Source organism: Monodon monoceros, unplaced genomic scaffold (genome assembly GCF_005190385.1).
Source record: "Monodon monoceros isolate NGI ecotype Baffin Bay Population unplaced genomic scaffold, NGI_Narwhal_1 Super_Scaffold_1, whole genome shotgun sequence".
NCBI lineage: Eukaryota > Metazoa > Chordata > Mammalia > Artiodactyla > Monodontidae > Monodon > Monodon monoceros.
Genome location: NW_021703765.1, coordinates 79061890 through 79082267, shown reverse-complemented (window position 1 = coordinate 79082267; position 20378 = coordinate 79061890). Strand labels below are relative to the sequence as shown.

General features: G+C 48.2%; 1 protein-coding gene across 6 annotated transcripts in view; it reads left to right on the top strand.

The window, feature by feature from the left end:
* CAMKK2 (calcium/calmodulin dependent protein kinase kinase 2) overlaps window positions 1–20378 on the top strand; it is a 58342-nt gene that overhangs the window by 31137 nt on the left and 6827 nt on the right. For 2 of the 6 annotated variants that reach the window (XM_029216334.1, XM_029216355.1), the window contains exons 8-16: window positions 1730–1751; window positions 1880–1968; window positions 3067–3266; window positions 4019–4072; window positions 6297–6370; window positions 6458–6545; window positions 7886–8014; window positions 12492–12592; window positions 13132–13174. In XM_029216334.1, the coding sequence (XP_029072167.1) occupies window positions 1730–1751; window positions 1880–1968; window positions 3067–3266; window positions 4019–4072; window positions 6297–6370; window positions 6458–6545; window positions 7886–8014; window positions 12492–12592; window positions 13132–13174 (800 nt within the window). The remainder of the gene's footprint in view (window positions 1–1729; window positions 1752–1879; window positions 1969–3066; window positions 3267–4018; window positions 4073–6296; window positions 6371–6457; window positions 6546–7885; window positions 8015–12491; window positions 12593–13131; window positions 13175–20378) is intronic. The other 4 variants (XM_029216375.1, XM_029216349.1, XM_029216342.1 and 1 more) reach the window with 3 other exon arrangements.

Below are 20378 nucleotides of genomic sequence, written 5' to 3'. Positions count from 1 at the left end.
ATTAAAATAACTACACCACATGACCCAGCAATGCCACTCCTAAGTATATACCCCAAAGAATTGAAAACAGATAGCCACACAAATACTTAACATGTAAGTTCATAGCAGCGTTATTCATAATAGCCAAAATGTGGAAATAACCTAAATATCCATCAGTTGATGAATGGATAAACAAAATGTGGCATATCCACACCATGGAATATTATACAGCCACAAAAAGGAACAAAGTACTGATACATGCTACAACATGGATGAACCTTGAGAACATGCTAAGTGAAAAAGCCAGTTACCAAAGGTTGCATATTGTATGAGTCCACGTATATGAAATGTACAGAATAGGCAAATCTATGGAAACAGAAAGCGGATTAGTGGTTGCCAGGGGGCTAGGGGGAGGCACAGAGTTTCTTTTTAGGGGCTGAAAATGTTCTGGAAGTAGAGGCGATGCTTTCACTGGAGGCAGTGGAATACTAAATGCCACTGAATCATGCATTTTAAAATAGTTTAACGTTCTGAAAATTTCACCTCAACTTTTAGAAATGCAAAAAATAACCCACCCCCCCAACAGCAAAAAAAAACTGTGCATTCCCTGAATATGATTTATGTAATACTTGATGGTTTGGGGGCGGTCCCCACATACACAGGGCTGGGAGGAAGCTGTCAGGGAGTGAGGCATTTGTATGTCGCACATGACTGTGAGTCAAGAAGGGCCCATTTAGGAGGAATAGGATGAGTTGGCCTTTGAGGTGGTGGGGAGATCTCCATCCCCCACCTCTAGCTCCAAGTCTTGGTTTGGATTGAGAATCACAGGAAAGGGTTTGAGGGCCAGCTGACCACAGAGTGCTGAAGAGTTGGAACAATGTTCTCCTTTTTATTTATTTATTTTTGGCTGCGTTGGGTCTTTGTTGTGGTGCGCGGGCTTCTCATTGTGGTGGCTTCTCTTGTTGCAGAGCACGGGCTCTAGGCACGCGGACATCAGTAGTTGCAGCACGCAGGCTCAGTAGTTGTGGCACACAGGCTTAGTTGCTCCGTGGCATATGAGATCTTCCTGGACCAGGGATCGAACCCGTGTCCCCTGCATTGGCAGGTGGATTCTTAACCACTGCACCACCAGGGAAGTCCTATCCAACAATTCTTGATGTAGCCTGGCAGCTTGGAAAATGTGAGAGGGGTCATAGAAACCTCTTCTTGCTGTTTCTTGAATTGAAACTTTGCTAGGGTTCAGAAGTCCCCTAGGGCTACTTCTTTGTGCCTAAGTAAATTGATGTTTGGGTTGTGTCCCCTTAGACCTGTTCTGTGGCATAAGGTGGCTCAGGACTTGGGTGTGAGTGAGAGGACATAGTTTAGCATCAGTTAGATCCCTGGGAGACGCCCCCACCCCCCAGGTATGAGAGGAAGATGAAAGGAGTCCAGGAGCCGCCCCCACCTGTCTCGGGTCTTCCTGCTTTGTTTTCTCTGGTAGAGGGTCCTCAGCTGTTTGAGGACTAGAAGTACAGCCAGGCTGGGGTCCCAGGGATACCAGAAATCTCTGACTCCTAGCCTCCTCATGGGAACTTAGAAAAGCGGAACCTTCCATGGTTTTGGTTCAGTGGACTGTTCCTCGCCCCAGCCCCAATGTTAGTTTCAGTGCTTCTTGGTGTTTCTAGGGGTGGTTGGGAGTTGGGGAGGAGGGGGAGGAAGATGGATTTCCAAATTTCCAGTGTAACCATTCACCCCCTTCTCTATCCTACAGTGTTTGAACTGGTCAACCAAGGGTGAGTGTCCCCATTCCCAGCAGGTGTGATGCTTGAAGCTTCTTGAGCTGCAAAGCTGAGTGAGGTGGTGAGAGAGGGCAAAGGCCAGCGTGTCTGGTTTGCTTTTCATGCATGTATCGACTTTTCAGGCCTGTGATGGAAGTGCCCACCCTCAAACCGCTCTCTGAAGACCAGGCCCGTTTCTATTTCCAGGATCTGATCAAAGGCATCGAGTATTGTAAGTGGGGCCTGTGGGAGGACTGTCACCCAGGGAGTGCTTAGTATTTCCAGGTAGTGGATGGAAGGTGGAGGGTTTCTTATTTTCCTCCCGGAGCACAGGGAGGTGTGCGGGAAGAAGAACTGTCTGAGCTGCAGAGAGACCTGCTGGGGCCATGCCCCCTGTGAGCAGAAACCCTTCTTCCTGCCACACAGAAAAATTAAGAGCAATAGTGTTAGTGACTGTTTATCCAGCACTTTCTATGTGTCCCAGGCACTGTTAAGTGCCTTGCATCTTCCCTTATTCCCAACAACCCTGGGATCCTTTTAATCTCCTGGAACCTTAGTTCCTCATCTGTAAAATGGGAATAAAATATCTCTCGCCAGGTCGGCAATCCGCCAGGACATCAGTAGTTCTGACTGGCAGGGTGTCCTTTCTGCCTCTGCTTGTTAAACATGTTGACTCATACCCTTTGCCTATTACATAGGATTGTTGTGAGATTGAAATGGGGTGAATGGGAAGCACTTAACACAGGGCAAGGCCTCAGACTGGGCATTCAGCAAAGTCAGCTGCTGCTCCTATTACCAATGTCATCATTTCATCATCACCCTAGAAGTGCGGTTGGGTCTTCCAAGCCATGGGACTGTCCTCTCCCATGAGCCGACATCCAGGCAGGAGTAGTTAGCCAAGTCCTCAGTCCTGTTGTGCTTCACACTTCAGATTGACCTGCTCCAGTCATTGTTGGTTTGGTGTTCAGGTCGAGTGGTGGCATTAGTAAATGAAAAGATGTTTGTCACACGTCTTGAGGCTTCTAGCTGGGAGCCAAGCTCAACAAAAACTCTCCACACACACATGACTTAGACTGTAGCAGGCAGTTACCAATTGCTCTTGGCAGTCAGTGTTTCACTCCTCACTTTGGAGGATGGGACAGCTTCCTTAGAGACACTCCCCTTATCTTTCAGAGCTGTGGGTGTTCAGCAGGTTTGAGAGGGGAAGGCTGGGAAGGGCCTTGGACCCTGGGAGAACGGAGAGGTTCCTGCCTGTGTCTCTGAGCTGTGTGGGCCACATGGAGCTCCTCACGTGGTTTTCCTGCCCCCCTCTCTCCCATCCCGCCCCCAGTACACTACCAGAAGATCATCCACCGGGACATCAAACCTTCCAACCTGCTGGTTGGAGAAGATGGGCACGTCAAGATTGCGGACTTTGGCGTGAGCAATGAGTTTAAGGGCAGCGATGCCCTCCTCTCTAACACCGTGGGCACTCCCGCCTTCATGGCGCCTGAGTCGCTCTCAGAGACCCGGAAGATCTTCTCCGGGAAGGTAGGTTTGGCCCTGCCTGCAATGAGGAGTTCTGCCTGTGTTATGGTCCTTTCAGCTGTAAGTGACAAAAACCCAACTCACTGGCTTAAGCAGTGAATCCATTGGACCATGTGAATGAGGAGCGGGGTGTGTTTGTTTTCAGGCTTGGCTAGATACAGGGATTCAAAGAGGAATCCATCTCTCCATCTCTTAGCTCTGTTTTCCTTTTTTTAAAAAAAATTTTGTCTGCACCACGTGGCACACGGGATCTTACTTCCCCGGCCAGGGATGAACCTGTGCCCCCTGCAGTGGAAGCGTGGAGTCTTAACCACTGGACCACCAGGGAAGTCCCCTCAGCTCTGTTTTCCTGAATTGGTTTCCTCCCTGGGTGGATGGTCATCAGCAGCTCCAGACTACTTTCTACCAGTTTACCAGCCTCAATTAGAAAGAGCTTTTTTTTTTTTATGAAGAGCTCCAGTGAAAATCCTGGGATTGGCTCTGATTGGCCCAATGTGGGTCATGTGCCCATCCTTGAACTAATCACTGTGCCTGGGGGAAGTGTTGCTCTCATTGGCCAGGCCTGGGTCCTGTGCCCACCCAGAGGCATGGGGTTTGGGGAGCAGGAATAGTCTCACCCAAACTCCCATGGACTGAGCAGTCAAGAAGACGTGGTTCCCCAAAGAAAAGCTGAAGGATTGGATGCTGGACAGGTGAAAGCATTAGACGCCCTTTACTGCCCCTTGGCCCCTCACACGGAGCTCTTTGTCTTGCAGGCGCTGGATGTTTGGGCCATGGGTGTGACGCTGTACTGCTTTGTGTTTGGCCAGGTAACAGGGTGGGGTGTCCTGTATCCTGGGTGTTGTGGGTTGCCCCCTTGGATTAATAGTTATCTCTCCTTGCAGGGAGATGGAACTTATTCACTTAGAAAGTTATTTCATTTTATTTCCACCATTAGATCTGAATATGAAAAAAGATGCCTTTCCAGATATACATAGCTATATATGATAGTCATATGTGTGACAAAATGAGCTGTTGAAACAGAAGGATTGGCAGAGGCTCTAGAGGTTGTAAATACAGTAGTTGATGAATTTAGGGCAAGGACAGCAAATGTGCCACCTCTACCCTCTCCTAAACTGCAGATAGGCATCACTAATCAATAACGGCACTCTTTCTTCCTGAGCCTGGTACTGCTTTGATGTTCTTCTCAACAGTGTTCCTAGAAGCTGTTGTTGGAGGAATAGAATTGGAATGGAAGTTAAAACCCGTTTGGCATCATTGATTTAGGGAGTGCTGTTTTGTCTTCTTCCTGTTGTTGTTCTTTTGTTGTTTTTATATAACTGACATTTAGGGGCTTCTATTTTAAACTCTGAAGTTCAGGTTGATTATGTGAGGATTATTCCTTTTCATGACCCTGTACTCCTATTGAGGAAAGCTTAAGAAACTAGTCCCATGAGGAAGTAAAGGAGTTTATAATCTCCTTCCCCCACCCAACATTTGATGAGAACATTTTCGATCATATAGCCAAGTTGTTAAGAATTGTACCTCCTTACATACACTTCAGAGTGCAGTCATTAGCTAGAGCTCACTCTTGGTGGTTTTCATTTTTTTCTTTGGGGGTAAAATTTACAGATCATGGAACATACAGATCTTAAGTGTACTATTTAATGAGTTCTGTCAAATTGATACACCTGCGCAATCCAAACTCTTATCTTGTTACTGCTCTTAATGAAATCATTTTCCTCGGACAGGAGTGGACCAGGTCACTTTCTGTGACCTCTTCCAACCTTCTGAGCACATAAAGGTTTCTTTTTCCAGAACAATCCCTGAGCTCCTCCTGGGTCAGGCCCTCCACCAAGTGAAAGCATCAACTTGTCACCCAGGGGTGGTGCATGAACGGGCTTCTTAGTCAGCCCGGTCTAGGCTTTGCGCTTCCCAGGACACGGCACCTCTCTGAGCTTCTGGTTTTTTCTCTTCTGTAAAATGAGAATCATATTTACTATTTTTTATGGCTTCTGAGAGGATCAACAGAAATAATTCAAGCATTCATTAATTCAGCAGGTATTTATCGAGCCCCTACTTCGTGCCAGGGATGTTCCTGGGCACTAGGTGTCAGCAGTGAGCAAGACAGACAAAACTCTCTGTCCTCTTGGAGCTGATGTTCCAGTGCAGGAGTTAAACAGTGGACAAATTCTTTTTTTTTTAACATCTTTATTGGAGTATAATTGCTTTACAATGGTGTGTTAGTTTCTGCTTTATAACAAAGTGAGTCAGCTGTACATATACATATATCCCGATATCTCTTTCTTCTTGCGTATCCCTCCCTCCCACCCTCTCTTTCTTTTCTTTTTGGCCGCACCATGTGATATGCGGATCTTAGTTCCCCGACCAGGGATTGAACCTGTGTCCCCTGCAGTGGAAGCGTGGAATCCTAACCACTGGACCGCCAGGGAAGTCCCCAAATACATATGTAATATAATGTCAGGGGGAGGTGCTATGATGAGAAATCACATGGAGGTGGAGGGGGTGTCTGTTTTAGACAGGAGCTCCGGAAGGCCCCCCTGAGCGGGTGAGCTTTGATCAGACACCTGAAGGATGGGAGAAAACAAGCCACGCAGATGTTGGTGGGAAGAACATTCCGGGCAGAGGTAACAGCCAAATGAAATGTTGGTGCTGAGAAACCTCAGTACAGGGCCTGGTCCAGGCTAAGCCCTCACAAATCACAGCTGCTGCTGCTTTGTCTTTTGTACTGTTCTTTGTATTATTATTATTGTTCAACTGGCAGGTGGGTGAAAAGAGTGTTTGCTTTTGTATAAGTTGGTAAGTTAAAGCACAGCTACAGAGGAAAGCCAGTGTGGTTAGGAAGGCTCCAGCCCTTCTGGAAAGACAGTCCTGGTCCTTTTAGATCTTTGGGGAATGGGATCTGCTTTGTCCCTGGATTGGGCCACTGGGCTGTCTCTTTCTCTGCTGCAACCTGTGTGGAATGCTGCCTGCCCTTGCAGGACAGATGTGCCAGCCATTGATGGCCACCCTGTCCCTGACCTCTCTTTGCAGTGCCCATTCATGGATGAGCGGATCATGTGTTTACACAGTAAGATCAAGAGTCAGGCCCTGGAATTTCCAGATCAGTGAGTATTGTCCGTCTACCCCAAGTTGCCTTTTCTCTCCGAGCCCTTGATGACGTCCTCCACCCCTAATGTATCTCCCATCCCCAGGCCTGACATAGCCGAGGACTTGAAGGACCTGATCACCCGCATGTTGGACAAGAACCCCGAGTTGAGGATCGTGGTGCCTGAGATCAAGGTACCTGGGGGCCGCTGCTGCCCCTTGGGGCATGTGCTGGAGGCTCAGCCTGTGTCCTCTGCTTGGAATTGTCTGGCTCAACCCTGCCTCGGTCAGGCCCCACACCCTCTGTTTACAGCACTGCGTCCTTCTTGGCACCACTGCCCTCCCATGTCCTGGGGCCTCTGGGGTGCTGGGGGCTTGTGGGGGAGGATTTGGGACTCGTGTTCACTGTGATTGTGGAAGTGGGATCCGCTGCCAGCTGAGGAGCTAGCGCTTGCTCCAATTGGCTTGGGCTGATGGCATCCACCCTCCCTAGACTGGACCAGACCAGGTTTCTGTGTGCTCCAGTGTGTGGCTGCTGCAATCCTGGGGTCTTTTTTTTTTTTTTGCGGTACGTGGGCCTCTCACTGTTGTGGCCTCTCCCGTTGCGGAGCACAGGCTCCGGACGCGCATGCTCAGCAGCCATGGCTCATGGGCTTAGTTGCTCCGCGGCATGTGGGATCTTCCCGGACAGGGGCACAAACCTGTGTCCCCTGCATCGGCAGGTGGACTCTCAACCACTGCGCCACCAGGGAAGCCCCTGGGGTCTTTTCTTAGACCCTGCCTGTCCCTTTGAGAAGGTACAGTTGGGGTGGGAGGAAGTTAGTGAGCAATTTGACCCCCCACCTCTGACCCCGGCCTGCTGAATTCCACTCTGTTGCAGAAAGCACTGTTAGAAGAGATCCCTATCCACCCCCTACAACCCTGCCAATGCCACGTGCACACACATGGATCTTTAAGAAATCTAGAGATTTGCTTCGGGAACTCCTAGGCATCTCAGCTAACTAGCAGTTGAAGAGGGGGCAGCCCAGAAGGTTACAGATAAGGGCTTGGACCCCAGGGGCAGGTGGTTGGGGGGCAGACCTCTGCCTGGGTCCTCTCCTGATTGTATCCTTCCCCGTGCCACCCCATGCCTCTGTTTCCCTTTCTGTGAAATGGGGAGGATGCTGCCTGCTCTGAGCTGAGCCTTCCAGGCATCAGGGAGAGTTGCTGAGGAGTGATGGGTGCTCCTCAGACAACCGGGCAATGCAGATGGCGAATTCCAGGCACTTCTGCCGAGACCTGGGGCCAGATGGCGAATCCAGCCCGGCTCACGTTCTGGCCTCGTAGCTTCCTCCCATTGTCTGTCCTTCGTCTGTTTCACATTTCCTCCCACCTCGCTCGCCCCCCAGCCTCTGCCTGGCTTGCCTGCTCTCTTGCATGCCTGACCTCAGGCCACTGCCTCTCCCCTCCCGCGTCCCCTCCCTGGCTCCGCTCATAGGCAGGGTTCCTGGGAGCCAGTTGTGCCCGCCCCTCACCCCTCCTGTCATTCGTTGAAGCTGCACCCCTGGGTCACGAGGCATGGGGCGGAGCCACTGCCATCAGAGGATGAGAACTGCACGCTGGTCGAGGTGACAGAAGAGGAGGTGGAGAATTCGGTCAAACACATACCCAGCCTGGCAACCGTGGTAAGGTGGGGCAAACCACTGCCTGAGAGCAGGGACAGAGAGCCCGCCGCAGGCCAGCGAGGATGAGCTGGAACGTGGGCGGGCCACTAAGAAGTAGACGTTGGGCCTGAGCGTCAGGGGATGGCCGGGTCTGCCCCTCACCTACAGCTACCAGCCTCTGGGCCTTGGTCACAAGTCAGGCCAGGTGGCCCCTGCGTCTTCTAGTGCGAGCTCTGTCTACAGCCGGGTCCGAGGTTACTGTAGACAAAGGTAGCCCCTCTCTAAGGATTGTACTGCCCCTTCTGGAATTCCTGCTTTCAGAGCGTGTCAGGGGAGCAGGAGGGGAAGGACCAGGGCAGGTGCCCAGGGTGGCAGCTGGAGCCGAGGTCTCCAAGACGGGCTCCCCACTGGCTGGGTCTTCAGTCCCCAGAGCAGACGACTGAGCTCGTCTCATCTCTGCCCTGTGGGCAGCTGCCAGGGCTAGAGGCAGGGCCTCCACTTCCCGTGCCTCAGAAAGCTCTTCCCAACTCCTGGGACCCCTTTTATGGCCTTACATTTGGGTCCTGACCCAGGAAGAAGGAGCTAGAATTGGAGTCCTCAGGCCTAACCTCGAAGACTCAGGGAATCACCCACTTGCCAAGCCTCTGCCCAGAGGGTGTGTGGCTCCAGGAGGGAGACCAGGACCCTCAGGGCCCTGGGGCCCAGGCTGCAGTCCTAGGGGCAGAATCCGGTGGGCTGCCCCACCGTGGCCACCTCGGGAGTCCCGGGTGTGTTTGGCCAGCGTCAGCCCCAGCAGGCAGGCAGGGCCCTGGGCTCTGGGAGGGGAGGCTCTGCCGTGTCCAGCCTCGAGTGACCCCCCCCGCTTTAGGAGCCCCCAGTGCTGGCTCCTTTGCTCCCAGCTTTGCACCTCACCCTCTGCTTCCCCACACACTTTCTCTCTCCCCCCAAAACCTGAGCCCCCGGGTGGGGCATCCATTCACATCTTCCTCCTCCTCCCCAGCCAGTGGCCTCTGCACGGTCTTTGCTGTTGAACACTCACCCACACACACCCCCTCCTTCTCATCCACCCGCTCGCTGCACCCACATCCCGAGCCTGCCGTGGGGAAGGCAGCTGACGTCGGGCTCCCAGCGTCCACCCCGGGTTATTCTATTCCTGGTTGTGGGTATTCTTGGGAGAAGGCGTCTGACCCTAGAGGTCTGAAATAGGCATTGATTATTCAGGAAACACTTTTTGAACACTGAGTGGTTTCCCCAGGCCTGTGTTGGGAGCAGGGGATACAGAGATGAATACAACAAACATGGTGCCTGCAGACGCTGGGCAAAGAACCAACAAATAAATTATGCAAGTAACAGAGGGGCTGCAAGGGGTACGCCTAAGAGGGGAATGCAGCCCAGGTGATGGATTGGAGGAGGCCTCTTGGAAGATGCACGCTGAGAGGATGGCGGGGTGTTAATCAGGCCGAGAGAGGGTAAAGGGCAAGGGCATTCCTGGAAAAGGGAACAGCAAACGCAGTGATCCTCTGGTGGGATCATGTCCATGAGAAACCTCAAGAAAGCCAGGGTGGCTGAAGCAGGGCAAAGAAGGGAGGGTGGCGTGAAGCTGGATGGGAGGTGGGGCCAGGCCACACAAGGCCTGAGGCCACAGCAGAGGTTTAAGTCTTGGTCCCAAGAGGTTTGATTCAGGGGAGCGGCATGATCATTATTGGCCTTGGGAAGGTCCCACGTGGAGAATGGACTGTGGGGGGGCAGGGAGGAAGTGAGGGCTTCAGCAGCTGTCTGAGAAGGAGGGGCTGGAGCGGGGAGGCCCAGGCCCCCTCCTGGCACCCAGGGTGTGCCGGGCACGGGGTTACAGAGGTGAACAAGGGACAGTGCCAGCTCTCATGGGGCTCCCGGCCTCATAAGGAAGATGGATCTGGAAAGAAAGAATCACTCTCCTGTACCATCACACGGTGACAGGCCAGCGGGTAGAGGAGCAGGCGTGGCAGGCGCCAGAGGGCAGGAGCCCCTTTCGCTGGGTCCTGAGGACTGGGGAGGCCAGTCTCACCGGGGGGATGGTGCCTGCACAGGCTCAGAGGAAACAAGCCCTGTGTTCCAGGAACCACAGAGCTCGGGCCTTGGCAAGGGAGGGACCTTGAGTGCTTGCCAAGAGGCACAGCCTTCATTCTCTAGCTCAGCGTTTCTCTTTTCTTTCTTTTTTTTTTTTTTTTTTTAATTGAGGTAGAATTCATGTAACATAAAAGTAACCACTTAAAGTGAACAATACGGTGGCATGTAGTACATTTACAATATTGTGCAACCATCACCTCTGTAGTTCTGAAACATTCTCATCATCCCGAAAGAAACCCCCGTACCTGTGAGCACTCACTCTCTGTTCTCCCCTCCCTCCAGCCCCTGGCATCCATTAGTCTGTTTTCTGTCTCTATAGATTTGCCTATCCTGGACATTTCATATAAATGGAGTCATACAGTATGTGATTTTTTGTGCTTGGTTTCTTTCACTCAGCATAATGTTTTCAAGGTTCATCCACATTGTAGCCAGTCATTCCTTTCTAGGGCTGAAAAGTATTCCATTGTATGGCTAGAGCACATTTTGCTTATCCATTCATCAGTTGATGGACATTTGGGTGTCTCCACCTTTTAGTGGTTTTTTAAACACTTTTTTTTTTCTTTTTTAGCAGCAAACCCTTTAAAAGAAAAATCCGCAAGCTCAGTCAGTACATGAAACAGCTTGAAGAGGCATCATGCTCTGCTTGGAAGGAGGCCAGAGCCTTACAGGGTGTTGAGGCCACTTCCTTGAAAATTCCTTCATGAAATACAGCAGGCAAAAGCATCACCATGAACCTTCCATGACTCCCTGACTGGTAACAGGATAAGTTCCAAACTCCTATGGGTGAGAGATACCAAGTCAGGGAGTAAGGGAATCAGATCTGGGTTTCAGAAAGGATGGGCTGAAGGGAAGACTGGAAGGCAGAGGAGGGAAGCTGAGCAGTGGCTGAGGGACGTGATGGAGGGATATTACCTTTTCCCCAAAGATCCCCTCCTCTGGCAGGTGTTTCCCAGCCAAGCTGTGGACCCAGTCTGTCTTAGGGTGGATGGGGGGGGACACCAAAGTGTTCCCACTCATGACAGTGGACATGCCAGCTCCCAGTGCCTCTCAGACTTAAAAAAAGGACTTTCGGGACCTCTGACCTCTCTTGCCCTCACACCACACCAGCCCGTGGACTGGCCACCCTCAGTGTCCTGGGATGTTTCCTCAGCTCCTTAGACTGAGACAGATGTTTCTCATCCTCAGCTAAAATGCAGCCCCCTGAGAAACTGGTACCATTTTGTATTGTTAGTGGGACTGTAAAAAACTGTGTAGCCACTGTAGAAAACAGTCTGGCAGCTCCTAAAAATGTTAAACATAGAGTTACCGAACGATCCAAGAATTCCACTCCTAGGTGTACACCCAAGAGAAACGAAAACATTTTGTGTGGAAAGTGTCCACACAAAAACTTGTACACAAATTGTTCATAGCAGCATTAGTCACAATAGCCCCAAAGTGGAAACAGTCCAAAGGATGAATGAATAAACAAAATGTGGCATATACACACAAAGGATTATTACCAGGCCATAAAAAGGAATAAAGCAATGATTCGTGCTGCAGCGTGGATGGACCTTGAAAACATGCTGAGTGAAAGAAGCCAGACCCCAAAGGCCACGTACTGAATGATTCCATTTATATGAAATGAGAATAGACAAACCCATAGAGACAGAAAGTGGATTGGTGGTTGCCAGGGGCTGGAGGGGAGGAGGAATGGGGACTGACTGCGAATGGGTACTGGGTTTCTTTTCGGGGTGATGTAAATGTTCTGAAATTAGACAGTGGTGATGTGAATATGCTAAAAACCGTTGAATTGTACACTTTAAAATGGAGACTTTTTTGCTGTGTGAATTACATTTCAGTTAAAAGTGCAGTGACTCCCATCCCCCTCCCAGGATTATACCTGGGAAGCAATAGTTGGTTACTTGTTGCGTTGGTTGTAGATGGCTTTCACCAAAAATAAAGGCCTGGCCTTGAAGATGAGACAGGTTGATGGGCCAGGAGGGCATGTCCAGTGATGGCTCAGGTGAGACAGATGGTACCAGGGGTACTGGATGGACAGTACAGGCCAGCTCTCCTGGAGCACAGCATCCCCTGGCAGTTGAGTAGGCCAAGACTAGCTTATGCCAGGCCTTGAATGTCAGACTGAGGAGTTTAGACCTTATCTTGTTGGCAGCCAGGGAGCCGTGGAGATTTGAGGAGCAGGCCAGTGAGACTTGTGATGGCTGTGGCTGCTGTATCCCTGGTGGGTGTCTCTCAAAGGCCCACCATCAGCCACAAGCCCTGGGAGCTGGCAGGCAGCGGGGGTGGGCTGTGGGGAGAAAGGAAGAGGTAGACGGGACTCGTGGAGTCGCACGAGGGAGGATGCTGCCTGGAATCTCCCCCACGTGGCCGAGCCTCCTCTTCTTTCCTCCAGATCCTGGTGAAGACCATGATACGAAAACGCTCTTTCGGGAACCCGTTTGAGGGCAGCCGGCGGGAGGAGCGCTCGCTGTCAGCGCCTGGAAACCTGCTCATGTGAGTGTCCACCTGCCTTCCTCCGGGGTGGGGAGCTGGAGGCTGAACGCAGGGCAGCCCTGCCCGGCCGACTCTGTGTGGGCCCAGCCCTGCAGCGGCCGTGTCCAGAAAGACTCAGACCAGCCCCACTGGGCACACTGGGGAGACCCGAGCAGCCGCTGGCTTTGGTTTTGCCCCACCCTGGACTCAGCCTGCCTCCTTTGCTGACAGCTAATCCACAGGGAAGTTTGACCTTTCTCAGGGGGACTTGCACTTTAACGAGGGTGGGGGAGTGGCTGACAATCAGAAAGGCTGTTTGACCCCAAAGCATGCATGCTTGACGGTGGGATTTTTGTCCCTGCGGTGGGTGAGCAAGGCCAGTCTCGCTCATGGGACCCCGCGTCTCACGGCGGAGAGGTGTCCTGCTCCTAACTGCCCTGGCAACAGCTCCGTGAAGCTGGTGTTCGGGGTCTGAGTGTATCTGGGGTGGGGGACAGGAATCCCATGGGTCCCAAGTGTCCCTTCTCACTTCCCTTTTCCCTCCCCTCTGGCGATTCCAGCAAAAAACCAACCAGGGAGTGTGAGCCCCTGTCTGAGCCCAAGGTAACGCCTGCCTGCCTGTGCCTTAGCCTCTGCCAGGGCCTGGGGGCGGGGGCAGCTGCAGAGCACGGGGTATCCCCACCCAGGCGGACGTTCCTTCCAGCCCAGGCTGCTGTGCCCAGGCTCACCTTGGGCCTCCGGATCCAGGAAGAAAACGAGGGGCATCCAGGGGCTTGGACCCGACGGTGGGTTGTGCATGTGGGCTGGGGCTGCGGGTGCATGGCGCTCCACCTGGAATGCCTGTGAGCTCACCCAGGTCTTAGACCTAGTCGGGCACCCACATATGCTCAGTGCACGTCAATGGCATTGAAGCTGTGTCACGGCCGAGGCAGCCCCTGCTCTGGGTCAGCGGTCAGAGCCTAGATCGGGCATGCTGCGCTCGGGGGCTCCCGCCTGGGGCTCTCCAGCATCCACCCTTTCTTCTCTGATGGGTTAAGACCTAGAAAATAAGTCCCCTTCCAGCCTGTTGCAAATGAGTGTGAGAGTCCCCTGCCTCTGGGGAGGATCCGGACCTTTTCACCAGTCAGCCAGCCTCTTTCAAACACATACCCAGCTCATTAGTCCCAGCGCCTCCCAGGACAGATGAGAATTTTTGTCCCCGCAAGACTGAGGTGACAAATACTTGCACCCCTGCTGCCACTTGGCCCCCACCCCATGCCTGTGGCAGGACAGCAGTCCCAGTACTCTGCGCACTGAGCCCAGCTCACCACCTCATTATCAGCTGGGAGCTCCAGGCAGCCATTTCTAAGTTTTAAAAGCAGCTTTATTGAGCTATAAATCACATACCCATTTAGAGTATATAATTCAATAGTTTTTAATATATTCACAAAGCTGTGTGACCATCACCACAATCAGTTTTAGAACATTTCCATTAGCCCAAGAAGAAACCCTGTACCCTTAGCTCTCACCACCCACTCCCCCGTTCCCCAGCCAGCACGAATCTACTGTCAGTTTCTATAGATCTGCATATTCTGGACATTTCATATAAATGGAATCATATAGTATGTGGCCTTTGTGTCTGGCTTCTTTCACTCAGCGTAATGTTTTCAAGGTTCATCTATGATGTAGCATGTGTCAGAACTTCATTCCTTTTTTTTTTAATTATTATTTTTTATACAGCAGGTTCTTATTAGTCATCAATTTTATACACATCAGTGCATGTCAATCCCAATCGCCCAATTCAGCACACCACCATCCCCACCCACCCCGGGGTTTTCCCCCCTTGGTGTCCATACGTTTGTTCTCGACATCTGTGTCTCAACTTCTGCCCTGCAAACCGGTTCATCTGTACCATTTTTCTAGGTTCCACATACATGCGTTAATATATGATATTTGTTTTTTTCTTTCTGACTTCACTCTGTATGACAGTCTCTAGATCCATCCACGTCTCAACCAATGACTCAATTTCGTTCCTTTTTATGGCTGACTAATATTCCATTGTATATATGTACCACACTTCTTTATCCATTCGTCTGTCGACGGGCGTTTAGGTTGCTTCCATGACCTGGCTATTGTAAATAGTGCTGCAATGAACATTAGGATGCATGTGTCTTTTTGAATTATGGTTTTCTCTGGGTATATGCCCAGTAGTGGGATTGCTGGATCATATGGTAATTCTGCTTTTAGTTTTTTAAAGAACCTCCATACTGTTCTCCACAGTGGCTGTATCAATTTACATTCCCACCAACAGTGCAAGAGGGTTCCCTTTTCTCCACACCCTCTCCAGCATTTGTCATTTGTAGATTTTCTGATGATGCCCATTCTAACTGGTGTGAGGTGATACCTCATTGTAGTTTTGATTTGCATTTCTGTAATAATGAGTGATGTTGAGCAGCTTTTCATGTGCTTCTTGGCCATCTGTATGTCTTCTTTGGAAAAATGTCTATTTAGGTCTTCTGCCCAGTTTTGGATTGGGTTGTTTGTTTAATATTGAGCTGCATGAGCTGTTTATATATTTTGGAGATTAATCCTTTGTCCGTTGATTCGTTCGCAAATATTTTCTCCCATTCTGAGGGTTGTCTTTTCGTCTTGTTTATGGTTTCCTTTGCTGTGCAAAAGCTTTGAAGTTTCATTAGGTCCCATTTGTTTATTTTTGTTTTTATTTCCATTAATCTAGGAGGTGGATCAAAAAAGATCTTGCTGTGATTAATGTCAAAGAGTGTTCTTCCTATGTTTTCCTCTAAGAGTTTTATAGTGTCCGGTCTTACATTTAGGTCTCGAATCCATTTTGAGTTTATTTTTGTGTATGGTGTTAGGGAGTGTTCTAATTTCATTCTTTTACATGTAGCTGTCCAGTTTTCCCAGCACCACTTATTGAAGAGACTGTCTTTTCTCCATTGTATGTCCTTGCCTTCTTTGTCATAGTTTAGTTGACCATAGGTGCGTGGGTTTATCTCTGGGCTTTCTATCTTGTTCCATTGATCTGCGTTTCTGTTTTTGTGCCGGTACCATATTGTCTTGATTACTGTAGCTTTGTACTATAGTCTGAAGTCAGGGAGTCTGATTCCTCCAGTTCCGTTTTCTTCCCTCAAGACTGCTATGGCTATTTGGGGTCTTTTGTGTCTCCATACAAATGTTAAGATTATTTGTTCTAGTTCCGTAAAAAATGCCATTGGTAATTTGATAGGGATTGCATTGAATCTGTAGATTGCTTTGGGTAGCATTGAATCTGTAGATTGCTTTGGGTAGTACAGTCACTTTCACAATATTGATTCTTCCAATCCAAGAACATGGTATAGCTCTCCATCTGTTGGTATCATCTTTAATTTCTTTCATCAGTGTTTTATAGTTTTCTGCATACAGGCCTTTTGTCTCCCTAGGTAGGTTTATTCCTAGGTATTTTATTCTTTTTGTTGCAGTGGTAAATGGGATTGTTTCTTTAATTTCTCTTTCAGATTTTTCATCATTAGTGTATAGGAATGCAAGAGATTTCTGTGCATTAATTTTGTATCCTGCACCTTTACCAAATTCATTGATTAGCTCTAGTAGTTTTCTGGTGGCATTTTTAGGATTCTCTATGTATGGTATCATGTCATCTGCAAACAGTGACAGTTTTACTTCTTCTTTTCCAATTTGTATTCCTTTTATTTCTTTTTCTTCTCTGATTGACATGGCGAGGACTTCCAAGACTATGTTGAATAATAGTGGTGAGAGTGGACATCCTTGTCCTGTTCCTGATCTTAGAGGAAAGGCTTTCAGTTTTTCAACACTGAGAATGATGTTTGCTGTGGTTTTGTTGTATATGGCCTTTATTATGTTGAGGTAGGTTCCTTCTATGCCCACTTTCTGGAGAGTTTTTATCATAAATGGGTGTTGAATTTTGTCAAAAGCTTTTTCTGCATCTGTTGAGATGATCATATGGTTTTTATTCTTCAATTTGTTAATATGGTGTATCACATTGATTGATTTGTGTATATTGAAGAATCCTTGCATCTCTGGGATAAATCCCACTTGATCATGGTGTATGATCCTTTTAATGTGTTGTTGGATTCTGTTTGCTAGTATTTTGTTGAGGATTTTTGCATCTATATTTATCAGTGATATTGGTCTGTAATTTTCTTCTTTTGTAGTATCTTTGTCTGGTTTTGGTGTCAGGGTGATGGTGGCCTCATAGAATGAGTTTGGGAGTGTTCCTTCCTCTGCAGTTTTTTGGAAGAGTTTGACAAGGATGGATGTTAGCTCTTCTCTAAATGTTTGATAGAATTCACCTGTGAAGCCATCTGGTCCTGGACTTTTGTTTGTTGGAAGATTTTAAATCACAGTTTCAATTTTATTACCTGTGAAGGTCTGTTCATATTTTCTGTTTCTTCCTGGTTCAGTCTTGGAAGCTTATCCCTTTCTAAGAATTTGTCTGTTTCTTCCAGGTTGTCCATTTTATTGGCATAGAGTTGCTTGTAGTAGTCTCTTAGGATGCTTTGTATTTCTGTGGTGTCTGTTGTAACTTCTCCTTTTTCATTTCTAATTTTCTTGATCTGAGTCCTCTCCCTCTTTTTCTTGATGAGTCTGGCTAATGGTTTATCAATTTTGTTTATCTTCTCAAAGAACCAGCTTTTAGTTTTATTGATCTTTGCTATTGTTTTCTTTGTTTCTATTTCATTTATTTCTGCTCTGATCTTTATGATTTCTTTCCTTCTGCTAACTTTGGATTTTGTTTGTTTTTCTTTCTCTAGTTCCTTTAGGTGTAAGGTTAGATTGTTTATTTGAGATATTTCTTGTTTCTTGAGGTAGGCTTGTATAGCTATAAACTTCCCTCTTAGAACTGCTTTTGCTGCATCCTATAGGTTTTGGATTGTCGTGTTTTCATTGTCATTTGTCTCTAGGTATTTTTTGATTTCCTCTTTGATTTCTTCAGTGATCTCTTGGTTATTTAGTAACGTATTGTTTAGCCTCCATGTGTTTGTGTTTTTTATGTTTTTTCCCCTGTAATTGATTTCTTATCTCATAGCGTTGTGGTCAGAAAAGATGCTTGATATGATTTCAGTTTTCTTAAATTTACTGAGGCTTGATTTGTGACCCAAGATGTGATCTATCCTGGAGAATGTTCCGTGTGCACTTGAGAAGAAAGTGTAATCTGCTGTTTTTTGATGGAATGTCCTATAAATATCAATTAAGTCTATCTGGTCTGTTGTGTCATATAAAGCTTGTGTTTCCTTATTAATTTTCTGTTTGGATGATCTGTCCATTGGTGTAAGTGAGGTGTTAAAGTCCCCCACTATTATTGTGTTACTGTCGATTTCGTCTTTTATAGCTGTTAGCAGTTGCCTTATGTACTGAGGTGCTCCTATGTTGGGTGCATATATATTTATAATTGTTATATCTTCTTCTTGGATTGATCCCTTGATCATTATGTAGTGTCCTTCCTTGTCTCTTGTAACACTCTTTATTTTAAAGTCTATTTTATCTGATATGAGGATTGCTACTCCAGCTTTCTTTTGATTTCCATTTGCATGGAATATCTTTTTCCATCCCCTCACTTTCAGTCTGTTTGTGTCCCTAGGTCTGAAGTGGACCTCTTGTAGACAGCATATATATGGGTCTTGTTTTTGTATCCATTCAGCAAGCCTGTGTCTTTTGGTTGGAGCATTTAATCCATTCACGTTTAAGGTAGTTATTGATATGTATGTTCTTTTTTTTTTAATATAAATTTATTTATTTATTTATGGCTGTGTTGGGTCTTCACTGCTGAGCGTGGGCCTTCTCTAGTTGTGGCACATGGGCTCAGTAGTTGTGGCTTTCGGGCTCCAGAGCTCAGGCTCAGCAGTTGTGGCGCACAGGCTGAGTTGCTCCGCGGCATGTGGGATCCTCCCGGGCCAGGGATCGAACCCGTGTCCCCTGCATTGGCAGGCACACTCTAAACCACTGCATCACCAGGGAAACCCCAATATGTATGTTCTTATTACCATTTTCTTAATTGTTTTGGGTTTGTTTTTGTAGGTCCTTTTCTTGTCTTGTGTTTCCCACTTAGAGAAGTTCCTTTAGCATTTGTTGTAGAGCTGGTTTGGTGGTGCTGAATTCTCTTAGCTTTTGCTTGTCTGTAAAGCTTTTGATGTCTCCATCTAATGTGAATGAGATCCTTGCTGGGCAGAGTAATCTTGGTTGTGGGTTCTTCCCTTTCATCACTTTAAGTATATCATGCCACTCCCTTCTGGCTTTTAGAGTTTCTGCTGAGAAATCAGCTGTTAACCTTATGGGAGTTCCCTTGTATGTTATTTGTCTTTTTTCCCTTGCTGCTATCAATAAATTTTCTTTGTCTTTAATTTTTTCCAATTTGATTACTATGTGTCCTGGCGTGTTTCTCCTTCGGTTTATCCTGTATGGGACTCTCTGTGCTTCCTGGACTTGGGTGGCTATTTCCTTTCCCATGTTAGGGAAATTTTCGACTATAATCTCTTCAAATGTTTTCTCGAGTCCTTTCTCTCTTTCTTCTCCTTCTGGGACCCCTATAATGAGAATGTTGTTGTGTTTAATGTTGTCCCAGAGGTCCCTTAGGCTGTCTTCATTTCTTCTCATTCTTTTTTCTTTATTCTGTTCCACAGCAGTGAATTCCACCATTCTGTCTTCCAGGTCACTTATCTGTTCTTTTGCCTCAGTTATTCTGCTATTCCTTCTAGTGTAGTTTTCATTTTGGTTATTGTATTGTTCATCTCTGTTTGTTTGTTCTTTAATTCTTCTAGGTCTTTGTTAAACATTTCTCGCATCTTCTTGATCTTTGCCTCCATTCTTTTTCTGAGGTCCTGGATCATCTTCACTATCATTATTCTGAATTCTTTTTCTGCAAGGTTGCCTATCTCCACTTCATTTAGTTGTTTTTCTGGGGTTTTATCTTGTTCCTTCATCTGGTACATAGCCCTCTGCCTTTTCACCTTGTCTATCTTTCTTTGAATGTGGCTTTTGTTCCATAGGCTGCAGGATTGTAGTTCTTCTTGTTTCTGCTGTCTGCCCTCTGGTGGATGAGGCTATCTAAGAGGCTTATGTAAGTTTCCTAGTGGGAGGGACTGGTGGTGGGTAGAGCTGACAGTTGCTCTGGTGGGCAGAGCTCAGTAAAACTTTAATCTAATTGACTGTTGATGGGTGGGGCTGGGTTCCCTCCCTGTTGGTTGTTTTGCCTGAGGCGACCCAACACTGGAGCCTACCTGGGCTCTTTGGTGGGGCTAATGACAGACTCTGGGAGGGCTCACGCCAAGGATTACTTCTCAGAACTTCTGCTGCCAGTGTCCTTGTCCCCACGGTGAGCCACAGCCACCCCCACCCCCCGCCTCTGCAGGAGACCCTCCAACGCTAGCAGGTAGGTCTGGTTGAGTCTCCCCTGGGGTCACTGCTCCTTCCCCTGGGTCCTGATGCGGACACTACTTTGTGTTTGCCCTCCAAGAGTGGAGTCTCTGTTTCCCCCAGTCCTGTCGAAGTCCTGCAATCAATTCCCACTAGGCTTCAAAGTCTGATTCTCTAGGAATTCCTCCTCCCGTTGCTGGACCCCCAGGTTGGGAAGCCTGACGTGGGGCTCAGAACCTTCACTCCAGTGGGTCGGCTTCTGTGGTATAATTGTTCTCCAGTTTGTGAGTCACCCACCCAGCGGTTATGGGATTTGATTTTGCTGTGATTGCGCCCCTCCTGCTGTCTCATTGTGGCTTCTCCTTTGTCTTTGGATGTGGGGTATCTTTTTTGGTGAGTTCCAGTGTCTTCCTCTCGATGATTGTCCAGCAGCTAGCTG